At 44.5% G+C, this 11718-nt stretch overlaps 1 protein-coding gene across 1 annotated transcript; it reads right to left on the bottom strand.

The window, feature by feature from the left end:
- Positions 1 to 3038: 3038 nt before the first annotated feature.
- Positions 3039 to 10450, bottom strand: LOC146810866 (heterogeneous nuclear ribonucleoprotein H2-like). Its single transcript, XM_085617891.1, has 12 exons — positions 10248 to 10450; positions 9546 to 9652; positions 9226 to 9381; positions 8993 to 9136; positions 7703 to 7841; positions 6963 to 7138; positions 6666 to 6743; positions 6474 to 6586; positions 6158 to 6293; positions 5822 to 5905; positions 4712 to 4804; positions 3039 to 3574 (listed from the first exon to the last, which is right to left on the bottom strand). Exons 2-12 carry the CDS (start codon positions 9631 to 9633, stop codon positions 3456 to 3458), a joined length of 1326 nt encoding a protein of 441 aa, XP_085474017.1. The 5' UTR covers positions 9634 to 9652; positions 10248 to 10450; the 3' UTR covers positions 3039 to 3455.
- Positions 10451 to 11718: the final 1268 nt, after the last annotated feature.

Here is an 11718-nt window from a genome sequence, read left to right as displayed (position 1 = left end):
AATCGGATCAAATTTAAGGCCTTGTGTATTGCATATAAAACCTCACGCAACATTGGACCTCATTTCCGGATCTAAGACCTGGCAGCCTATACTCAGACCCAGGCGCTTCGCTCCTCTACGTCATCCATGTTCACTGTACCTCGGACCAAAACAGCCACCTGGGGCGACAAACGTTTCATTGTCGCAGCTGCCAGACTCTGGAACTCGCTCCCCCTTAATATCAGAACCTCTCAATCCCTACTCTTTTTCAGAAAAATGACCAAAACGTGGCTATTTGTACAGTAGTCCTTGAAATAGGTTTCATGCTGTTGTCCTCAGCGCCGAGACACCCATGGGTATTTGTGCGCTTTATAAATATAGAGGGTGCACTGAGTGCCTTCAGTTCGCTAATCCTCCTGACTAATGTAATCTGTATTAGGTCTTCTCAAGTATGTGGTGGGGGTAGCAGCAATAACCAAAAGGGCATTATGACTCACTCCTGGCTCTGAATAGCTGCAGTTGACCAGTACCAACTAGGCTTTGTTGAAGTCTGACAGCAATCCAATTGTAATGGGTATTAGAAAGGCAGCTTCAATGGTCAGAAGACACAGAGGGCAGTTGTGCATAGGCGTAAAAGGAAGAGCACAAGAACTTTAAGATTAGGTTCAAATCCCATTGGGCATAAAGGGTTTCTGAGGAAACGTTTAGCTCTTTTAGAAAACAAGTCAAGTCCTGTAACCAAAAGAAAGCTGGGATGGCCAGAGAAAAGCCCTGCTTTCAGACGAACATGCAAAAAGTGATCTGCTTGTTTGGCAGCACAAGCCACAAAATTCTCAATGGCAGGTGTACACTGTCTCGGCTGAGGAACACCTGGCAGGCAGAATGACATCACAGACTTCAGAAGGGAGATCAGACTGGTCAGTTACCACTGCTCAATAAACCATGTATGAAAGCAAACCATGGGCAGATTAGGGTGCTGAACCATGCCCTGCTGCGGTGACAGGAGACCCTCCCGAAACGAAAGCCTGATGCGAGGACAATGCTCAGGATTCTGGGATACCCTACTTCTCATGCCCAACCCAGAGCCATAAGGATGACTAGAGTCCAGTTGTTCCATATCCTCGAGGACGGAGTCAGTATATTTCAGCTAGGTGTGCCACTGACAACAATCTCCCTACCTAGCAAGTCAGACATATCCACAGCCTATGGTGAGCTCAGCTGCATCCCTCTAGCTCAGCATTGCTCAGGCCCCCTCCGAAACCATGGGCAGCACTTGCACAATCGAATCCCACACTGTGGGTGTATCGCCCCAAAAGGAACGCAGTGTTCACTGACCAGTGCAAGGCAGGTGGTAGAACATCCCAGGTGGTAGAGTGGACTCTCGATGTGGAGGCCTGGATGACCAAGCACTAGAGTGGTGTGCTGGATGCAGGAACCTGGGTCCCCAGAAACTGCAGCAGGCAATAGTCCTGTCCACATAAGCCCTTGATCAGAGCTGGCCCCATGGCGTGAGCTGGCCAGGGGTGAGGGCATTGAGAGAGGGGGGGGGGGTAGTAGCAAATAGGACACTGCCTCTGAATAGCTGCACAGTTGACTAGTAGCAACTAGGATTTCTTCAGGTCTTTACTAGATGTTCCGATTGCCCTCTCGTACTACAGTGGCTGCTTGGGCACGAGAATAAAGTTTGGAAACTTTTCCTCCAGATCACCAAGGGAACCTATAGTGAAAAGTTAATTGTTCTACAGCATAGGATTCAATTTCAACTTCATCCCACTCAAATCTCCCAGCTCAAAAGCCGAAAGATATTCGTCCCTTTGCGGTCAACCTTAAACTTTTAGAACCCTTCACCCAGCACAATCCACGTGTACCACCCTCTGCTCCATCATGACCCGCCACAAATCGTACCCAGGTCTCAGTTCGCCCTTATTGAATTTGGTCTTACACTCCATTTCATTTTACACTAAAAATGGTTGTGAAGTTGTGTGACTATGTACACATTCCCTTTAATTTAAGCCCGACAGCCATGTGCAACTATTATCAGAGATTGAGCAGATGTTTTTCTTCGACATCTAGCACGTGGTAGCCTTATCCTTCCTTTGAGGTGGACATTTATTCACCCCTTCTGCTAGGACTTGAACCCCATTAACTCGACAGTACAGCAAAAGGACAAAGGCCCTCCCTTAATATTTTGAAAGATCTGCATACAAAGAAAGTCTGTCTAGCCACAACTGGAGCCAGTCTTGACAGAGCAAACCAATCCCCGATATAATGGGATTAATGCAGTGTATAACGAAAACAATGTGGTGCTCCATCAAATCTAAAATAATTGCAACTTATATTGGATAGGATTGTTTGCAATGTCGCCCATCTCCAAATGTTTAGCTGAGCTGGAATACTGTTACTCCGCATCTCAAACTCAGACCGGTTATTGCCAATATAATTCCACCTGTTAATATTCTCAACAAAATCCAAAAACATTGCCAGCGGCAACTGGACAAGTATTTACCGCACAACTATTAGGCCTCAACATTAAAGCTCCACCCCATACAAGCTATTGTAGAATTGGGGATTTTCACCACAATGCAGACACCTTCTAGACGAGGTTTCTAAATGGGGGGAGGGGGGTGGGTTCCACAAAGCCGTTAAAGCTATCATATACACTGTACCAAGTCTTGCCTGCTAGTACCACCCCCCCCCCCCCCAAACAAATTATTTTTATTGGGGTGATTACCACAACATAATGCAGGACAACGAAAAACAAAGCACACCTAAAAAAATACGGCAGACAATTTCACAGATACGCTAGTGATTACCAATACGCATGTACCAGGTACAGTTTAATGTTTAAATATTCACTGTCTACTGCTTCCAAGGAGGTTCGCATCACCAAAACTCGCATGGTGAGATGGCCTAACTGTAGAACTGCCCAGAAATCACAGCACTCAAGACGCGACTCTTCCCATCAGAGGCTGTTTTATCGACTGTTGAGCAGGTGGGCACATGGCCAAGCAGTAAGTAAGCAAGGTTATGCTGCAACCACTTTTTGAAAGGACAACATATTTTAATTTAAAAGGTTTATTTAACAAGTTTCACTTTACATCGCGCAGTACACCAAACAAAAGGTTTCACAACACAAGATTAATCGTGGCTTTGGAATTTCATACAAACACCAAAGCCAAACCCTTATAACTGTTCTCGAAAAAAATGCAATTAAACTAAAGCTCTCATACGAGTGGGTTTACATAAGACTTCTCATGCATTCGAAACAGTAGAACAGGTAAAAGGGTAACTTTACAATCCAACAGTTAAACCAAAATGTGCCAACTGTTGTCTATGGAATAGGTAATTGAAATGAATGTCTAACCCTGCATCCATTGTTTAATTCTGTGTTTTAAAATAAAACAGTCCCGATTACACTTACAGTAAGCATAAATGACAAGCTTGTATTGCATTTTTTTAAAAAGTCTAATGAACATCTAAATTCCCCAGGCACCAGTCATGTTGGACATGTTTGACATCCCAGCCATTCCATTTACACCCAAAGACGGTCGGCTGGTATTACTGTAGTAGCTGCTGCTCAAACCACTCTGGCTACCTGTAACAAAATAGGTTAAAAAAACGCAATTAATTACGCAAGTGTTACACTCCCATCACAGTACATGGTTATGGTAAACGGCAGCAACTGGCATGTTTATAGTATTGTTATTGCAGCACAAACCCTTTGGGTAGCTAGTTTAGATAGAATCACGGTATGGCTATGTAAACCAAGTATTACTGAAGCACGCTAAGCATAAAAGGTTTGAAGTGGCCTGCATGGTTCATTAACAAAGCTTTCCTGTTAGGAACACGCTCTGCAGCTTCCATGTATCAAGTGTAAGCTTGCTTTTTGGCATTTGTAATATGGCCATAGGTCTGCCCCTTTATAACGTACCGATCAAATGCAGCAACGAAAAGGTCAAAAGTTAAACAAAAATCTTTAGTGCATGTTGAGGACATCTTAAAGTACAATTTCGCTAAAGTACCATTCACGCACGTTTGATGCCCGAACAAAAGTGTAAACCCATTGTCCCCTGTGGCTGCACTTTACATCTACTTGTAAATCTGAAAACCAAGTTTGGCATACTTCACTTATAGGATGTAAATCATAAGAAGCAAGAATGCGGCATTGTGGTTATCAGAATATGATAAATAGGAGAAAGGGACGATGCACTTTATTTTCCCTTGGGTACTAACTAGCCTTGCGTAGTTTCGAAGTTTTATAGTGAAAACTAGTTGAAGTTTGCTAGCAGTTACTCAGAAACCAGTGAGCATTCAGCTCTAGCATTACGAACCGTGCTCACAATACCGAACTATGCCACAATTACGCAGAGGAGGTCAAACCGAACGAGTTAAGCCCTAGGATATTCAGAGGCTCTTAAGCCCCGACGTGAGAATGGTGCCACAATGTCACCTAATCGCAAGACACCAAATTAGAGAACAAAATGGTCACTTCACAGAAATAGCTTTAAGAGTTTTCTGGATTCACATGCCGGACACAACCACGAGATGGCGGAATAATGCACTTTGTGAACTCAAAATTATTCAGGCTGTAAAAATACAACAGCGTTGGCACTTTGTATAAGACTCATGGGCACGGACTGAAATTTAGCAACGCCCATTCAAGCATGGGGCTCGCACAGTTGCATTGCAGTTACTTGTCTAAGATACAATGGCACCCAACTAGCTTACTTACCATACGCACTCATGCTGCCCTGACTTCCATACGCTGCACCATAGCTTCCAGTTAACGGTTGGTTATTCGGACTTCCATAACTCGTCTGGCTCCCTGTTGCAAAAACGAATGGAATTTAGAAACGGACGCTGAAAGAAGTGCCTGGCGGAATTGCTCAGTTTTATTTTTTATAAAGCAGGACATGTTAAAACGTCATAAGTACCATTCAACCCAAATCCAACAAGCATTGGCATAGCCAATAGGTCTCGTCGTTGGGACCTTTTAAGTGTTTAGCCATGCAACAGTTGCATAACTAAATACTCATAAGGTCCCAAAAGCGAGACCTATTGGCTATGCAAAGCGGCGGTAGGGCCGCGAAAGTGATCGCGATCACGATCAAACATCAAAGCGGCCGTGAAAGTAATTGCGGTAAAGCGCGGCGCGCGCGCCCGCGCACATGCACTGTAGCTCTAGGCTGGCCTGGTAGCACTTTTTGGAGCCCTCTCAATAAGTCTCGCCAGACCAGCCCATGCGCTGGGTCAGGCGAGACCTAAAAAGTGCTGAGCAGGCTTCACCTTTCCTGTATATAAACAGACTTTAGAGAAAGCCATTTTGTCACTTTCATGTGTGCTGCATGAAGCAGCACACATGAGTGACAGAACGGCATTTTAGGATTGTATGTGCAGGAAAGGGCACCTTCCTACACAAAACAATCCTCCCTTGCATTGGCGCTAAGTTGCTAAATTGTGCCATCGCGCGGGGAAACGCAAGGCTGCACCGCATTCTTGCAAATATGGTGCAGCCTTGCTTCATCAGTGGCGGAGAGAGGGGTTAAGCCAGGAAAGCTAACGACACTCTCCACCACTTCATTTCACATATCAAAAAGTATGTTATACTGCCCACCCACTTAAAACATCTCTAGCTACAACAAAGCCTTTTCACTTTACATTCACAAGGACAGTACACAGCCAAAAACTAGGCCAGCTTGCAGTAGTTCAAAGACATGCCGCAACTGGGGCACCTTTCCATTCAACACGCAGGCGCGCAGAAAGCAACTGAGGAATTCCCAGTGCAGCAAAGCATTACACTGTACAGCACTACGTATTGTGCATGTTAAGTACCAAAACATACCCATTCCAGCCATCATCTGACTACTGTATGCACCGCCAGTGCCTCCTGCTGTAGAATTCAGGAATAGTTCGACGTATCTGTGTTCTAGATATAAAAGGTAAATAGAATGACAGATCAAGTAGCAGCTCGTGAGAAAGTAGTCATAGGATAGCGAGCCCAAAGAACACAAACATGAAACAATGTTAGAGTTACTGAAAGACGACCCTAATGCTGGCCATTCACTATTAAGGGCGATATACTCCAATTATGCATGGTATCCACAAGTCTGCACCACTAGTCCTGCTCGTTCCGGGACAGGTTGCCACTCTTAATAGAAAACCAAGAAACAAAACTTACGCATATTTGCTTTGTCTTTAGACATGGCAGCAACAGCATCCTCATGTGTAGCAAACTCGACATCCGCCTCTCCTGTTACTCTACCATCGGACCCAACTTCAATGTGCACCCTGACTGGGTTCAGAGGAGAAAAGAACTGAAAAGCAAATGAGCCATTGAGATGCGACAAAACTGGTCCAGTGGATTCAAGTCAAGTTGCTATAAATGGTGGCATCCCCTTGTTCCTTTAAGACATTCAAATTATTGAAGGCACGTATTCATTAAGTGCACAAGCAAAAACCCACTCAAAAGAAAAATCAGAAGCAACTAAACCTACGTTGTAGATGTCCGTTTCAGTAGCTCTGTAAGGCAACCCTCTCATATGTACACAGTGCCCAGTTGTACTTTGGAAAGTTGAAGTTCCGTCCCCGTAGCTATTGTCCGTCAACCCTAAAAACATAAAGGACTAGGTTAGCCCATAACCGATTCCGTGGTTCTCAGCAACAGTTTGATATCTGAAGTTCTATACCTCTTCCGTATCGGGTATCCGTGCCAAAGCCATAGCCGCCATCACTGTACCCATTGTACTCGTCATATCCTCCATAGCCTGTGAACATTATACAAACGTGATCAGAGAGCTATCAACCTCAACAGCTTCCCAGCTCGCCTTGAAATTGCACCACTCGTACAAAAGCACTTCCATATGGTACACATACTCAAACAAGACCGGTTAATACAAGCCCTTGCATCGACAGCTACACCCATATAACGTAGACAAAAGCCCCACGCATATTAATGGAGTGATTACCAACTGAAATGAACATACCGCCACCATAGCCTCCACGTCGCATTCGATCAAAACCAGCTCCTCTGCCCATGCTATATCCTCTTCCGGCACCTGGTCTGTCATAGGGGCCAGGCCGCTGCATGGCCATGAGTTTCCGAGGGGGGTCATAATGAGTGCGTACTTCTGCTCGACTGCTCTTGAAAATTTCAATGTACCTAAGACACGCCCACAAAAGTATTAGTTCCATATCTAAAGTTCAAAAGCGGAAAGAGACTAACTAAAATAAGCTGGCATTCGGCAATGAACTCAGTTCAGCCACAGATGTGTAATAGACATCTTTATTCGCCATAAAATAGACAGGTAGCTCCCCAATCCTTTAAAGGTTGAGAGGTGCAAGTTACTGAATGCACGAGATAAACTCTGCTCCAGTAACAAAGTTTATGGGTTAGTAAAATTAGCCTCCACTAAGATTCTAACCCATTCTTGCAGTTCAGTACTCAAACGTATGCAAATTTGAAACTATGCTATCAATGTAAAATGTAACGTACTTTAAGAAAAATTAAATATTTTTAGTTTATAGTACCATAATCAGACAGCGTGGGCTGAACTATGGCAGATTCGTTTGCGTTTTCACCAATTAGGTGTGGTAACGTGTATAACAAAGTTATTTTACCAAACTCGTTTAATTTAGAGCATCGATTTTTACTCGATATACCATCAGCAGTGAAATTGATATACCATAAGAAAAGTGACTTAACCAACCAACCATCCATCCCCACCTGTGCCCTATTCTTTCCTTGTGTTTCTTTAGAGCCTTTTCAGCTATTTCCTGTGAAGCAAACTGCACGAACGCCTCCCCCGTACTCCTCCCCTGGAAGTCCACCGGCAATGTTATCCCATTTGGCACGATTTCCAACCCTTCAACCCAAGGACAAATAACCCCAAGTGGGGGGCAACATTAACATCACATGCCCAAAAATCTTAATGCTTTAAAAAACACCATCATTTTAACACTGTGCGGTAGTTTAGCGCTTGTACTTTTAACATTCACAAATCAAGGCACTGTAAGGTAATTAACACACCCCGCACGCATTAAGTTAAAGTAACTAAACGACAGGGTGTTTTAATAAAAACATGTGAAAAAGCAAACAGACAAGCAAATTAACAGCAGACACCCACAAAGAAATAAAATGCAACTCATTGAGATCTTAATGCTAAAACGAAGCACTGAAGGTTGTTTGTAAGATGCATAACGAGGACCACGTCCAATCTACTAAAATTAATGTATACGATTGACTAGCTATGAATAGCTTTATGTAAATATCTACCTACTAAATTGGAACTTCCTGCTTTGTGGAATTAATATCAGCCTATGTTGCGAATTCAAGATGAAAGTGTGTTTTCAGAACATGTAAGCTTAAGTTGAGACAAAAATGGCTGAACGTCCAAAATATATTTAAAGCAGATCTTAGAGTAAAGTAATGTTGGAAGACTCTTTACTAATACTTTCGTGCTGAGGTGCTGCAGCCGAGATTGCCTTTTCAAGTTAGCAATGCCATTTCACATTGCCGCTGACAACACTGCCTGATGCACCCAAGGGGAAGTGATGACTGCTGGTATTCTTTCAATACGTTGGCCACAAATGTGATCCTGTCAGATGTGGTCACTATTAGAACACTAATTAGTAAGTGCACAATGATTTTAATCAAACACAAGTAGCTCTTAGAAACACAACGGGCTGGTGATCCCACTGTATACACTCAAAAGTACTGAAGGGGGTAAGCACAGCAGCTGATTGCACGACCCAATGGAGTATACACTCATTCTGAAAACACACAATTTTAGAAAAACATTCGCATGTTCTAGGTTTGGGGGTATAACACTCATGTGAAAGGCAGTAATAAGGAAAAAGGTGAATATTCGGAAGTTAGACGCACGCGATACTTCAATAAGAACCATTTTCAAAACTACACAGATTCGAACTCGTAAACAATGGGTCAATGTGCGGATACTACGGGACAAATGACAGTTATTAATTAATGGCACTTTTACACAGGAACACGACATACCCGAGAAGAATTGCACGATCTCTTCTTTACTACACCCGAACGGGAGACCGCGAAGACGAGCGAAACCATCGTTCGCCGTATCTGGGCTGTTAGGGCCTGTGTGTTTCAAAACCCAATCCATTTCCACGTTATTCGACCTAAACACTAAAACAAAAGAGGGGAAAACGGGTTATGAGAACATCGCTGTCGAGGAAAACAGGATTATTAACTTTGATGGGACACTCCAAACCAACCTTCAACGTATCGGTGGCCCATTGTTTCACGGTCCTTTTTCAGTGCCATCTTCACGTCTTCCTCGTCTTCCAGTTCAACAAAAGCCTCTCCACTAGGTCTCCCCTCGCGGGTGTAAATAAAACGAATACCTCCAGCTCCATTCAATATTTTACACTCTGGTGGGGAAAAGTGAAACAATTGTTCAGTCGAACACTCAGGCAGGAGCCAGCTTCCGTACCGTCTCGAACTAAGATGAGACGACGTCTCCCTCAATGACAAAGCCGCTCACAAAGGCGGGCACCCGTACTATGTGCCGCAAATTATTGCAAAATGCACTTACCGGAAAAGAAACGCTCGATCTCATCTGTGGAGCAGGACCAAGGCAGACCACGGACCTTCACCACGTAACCCTCGCCTCCTTCAGACATCTTGTGAGATAAGGTGACACTGAAATACAAACGGCAGAAAATGGGTTAATTTACAACGTAGAATACCAGGGCAGCATTTCGCGTCAATCAAAACCAAGTAGAATACTACAATATGTCGAAATACGAATCAAGCACCTTTCTTAATCGACTTCCGCGAATTACTACTTAAAGCGAGGCTTTGCCTCGCACGTCGCCATACAACAGGGAAGCTCAGACTAATGTCGTTAAAAGACTTCAGTTGCCCCTGCGGCGGCCATTACGGGAGAAAGACATACGGGAAATGGCGGCTTCCATGCGTGACCACCACCTGCCTACAAGAGATCCAGATGTCTTTAATTCCAGGGATGAAATATAAAGCCACAGTAATGGAGCAATCGAGTCGACGAGTAAATATACCGTAAAGAGTTACCAAATAACTTTACCGTAGCGACGGATAAACAGACTCACAATAGACCTAAAATGGCGGCGAAGCAGGCCTCGCAAGACAGACGGACTGAAACCGCACACAGTGATCGCAAAGGCAGGATTACATTTCCGGGGGGGGGGATCAGCAGCCGTAGGAATACAAAACAGGAGAAAAATGAAGTGATCGGAGTATGAACCTTCGCACTCACCGGTACAAGAGATCCAACGAGGTCTATGGCGTGACCGACAGTGAACGAACAAACGCCCGAGACAGATTATAACCAGACAAAAGGCGCAGACGCAGTGAACAGAGGGCGGAGCCTGCGCTTTCACCCCCCCCCGGACGTGCGCAGTAACAGAACCAGGAGACCCGCCCTGTTACGTCTGCGCGAACAAGTGCAACTCTCGGCACAACAATCGACAGAACGAGTCTTCTATTTCTAGACTCCGCCCGCTACGCGAACTCGTCACATTTGATGTGCGTCATGGATCCTGTAGTTCTATGTCGGTCGTGACGGTGTGGCGTAAAACGGGCATTTAACTAAGTTTGAATTATTTTTTGCCGTTCCTATCAAAGCCAGTTTGAAATTAATTTTAAACTTTAGTGTGAGCGTGACGTAGTCTAAAGCAGTGTCCACAGAGCGTTTGTATTTCGTAGTTTTGACGCCTTTTTTGGGGGTCGTGGGGAGTCCATTTTGTCCCCACGCATTTGTTAGCGAAAGATTGTTTAGAGGGAGTGGGATTCAGTAGGCCTATTTGGACAGCACCGGAAGAGCCTTTCTGATGAAAATGGTTAAGGGAAATATGCTGAAAACAGTGCAAGTTGAAAATCAAATACAGGATCCTTTGCATGTTAGAAAATAAAAAAAAATCTAGCATTCGTGATAAGATTTTTAAATTCTAGTAAGGATTATGCCTCTCTTTGTTCACTTACGTTTTCAGCAGTCAATCAAAGGGTTACATTCGAAAATACTACATTTACTATGACCACACACTGTCACATCTTCCAATTATAAATTAGCCCTGTATAATCTCAGAACCATAGTGTGTCCTCTTTGTACCCATGTGGGAATAACAGTCAATCACTCCGGAATCCTCCAAAGATAAAACCACAACCAACTAGAAGAATCAGAGGACTCAACCGGAGTCCAACTTGAAGACCCTTGCTCCTGGGTGTCAAAGACCGTATCTGTAAACCAGTGGGTTTTTACCCCACCCCTCCGCTGGAGCCTGCAGTACGCACAGATATATCGTTGCTGCCTAAGGAAGGATACCAGTGTGCACTCTATTCCAATCCCAGGAGACTACACCATACAGGGCCCACCGCCCACACGTGACACTCTGGCATACTGTAACTAGGAAACTGGGCTGGCGCAATAAAATCACACTGCTCACCCCCCCGCCCCGTGGGAATCCGAATGGTTAAGTACACTGAGTAGGTGCCCAGGATTCGACAAATGGAACCTTATTGGACCTTCCACGGGGACCTTTAGAGGCGAAATGCTATGGTACCGTTCGCTGATCTCCAAAGACAATACCAACTGGCCGAGTCCGAGACATACCGTTACCTTCAGGTCCGACATGCAATTACCTCCGTTGTCACTAGTGGCGAGACTCTACCTGAGGCCTCCCCACTGGAAGACAGACTTTTAACTGACCCCCTGACAAGCAAGGCAATCT

This window comes from Triturus cristatus, chromosome 7 (assembly GCF_964204655.1).
Source record: "Triturus cristatus chromosome 7, aTriCri1.1, whole genome shotgun sequence".
Taxonomy (NCBI): Eukaryota; Metazoa; Chordata; class Amphibia; order Caudata; family Salamandridae; genus Triturus; species Triturus cristatus.
This window is presented reverse-complemented; position numbering and strand designations above follow the sequence as displayed.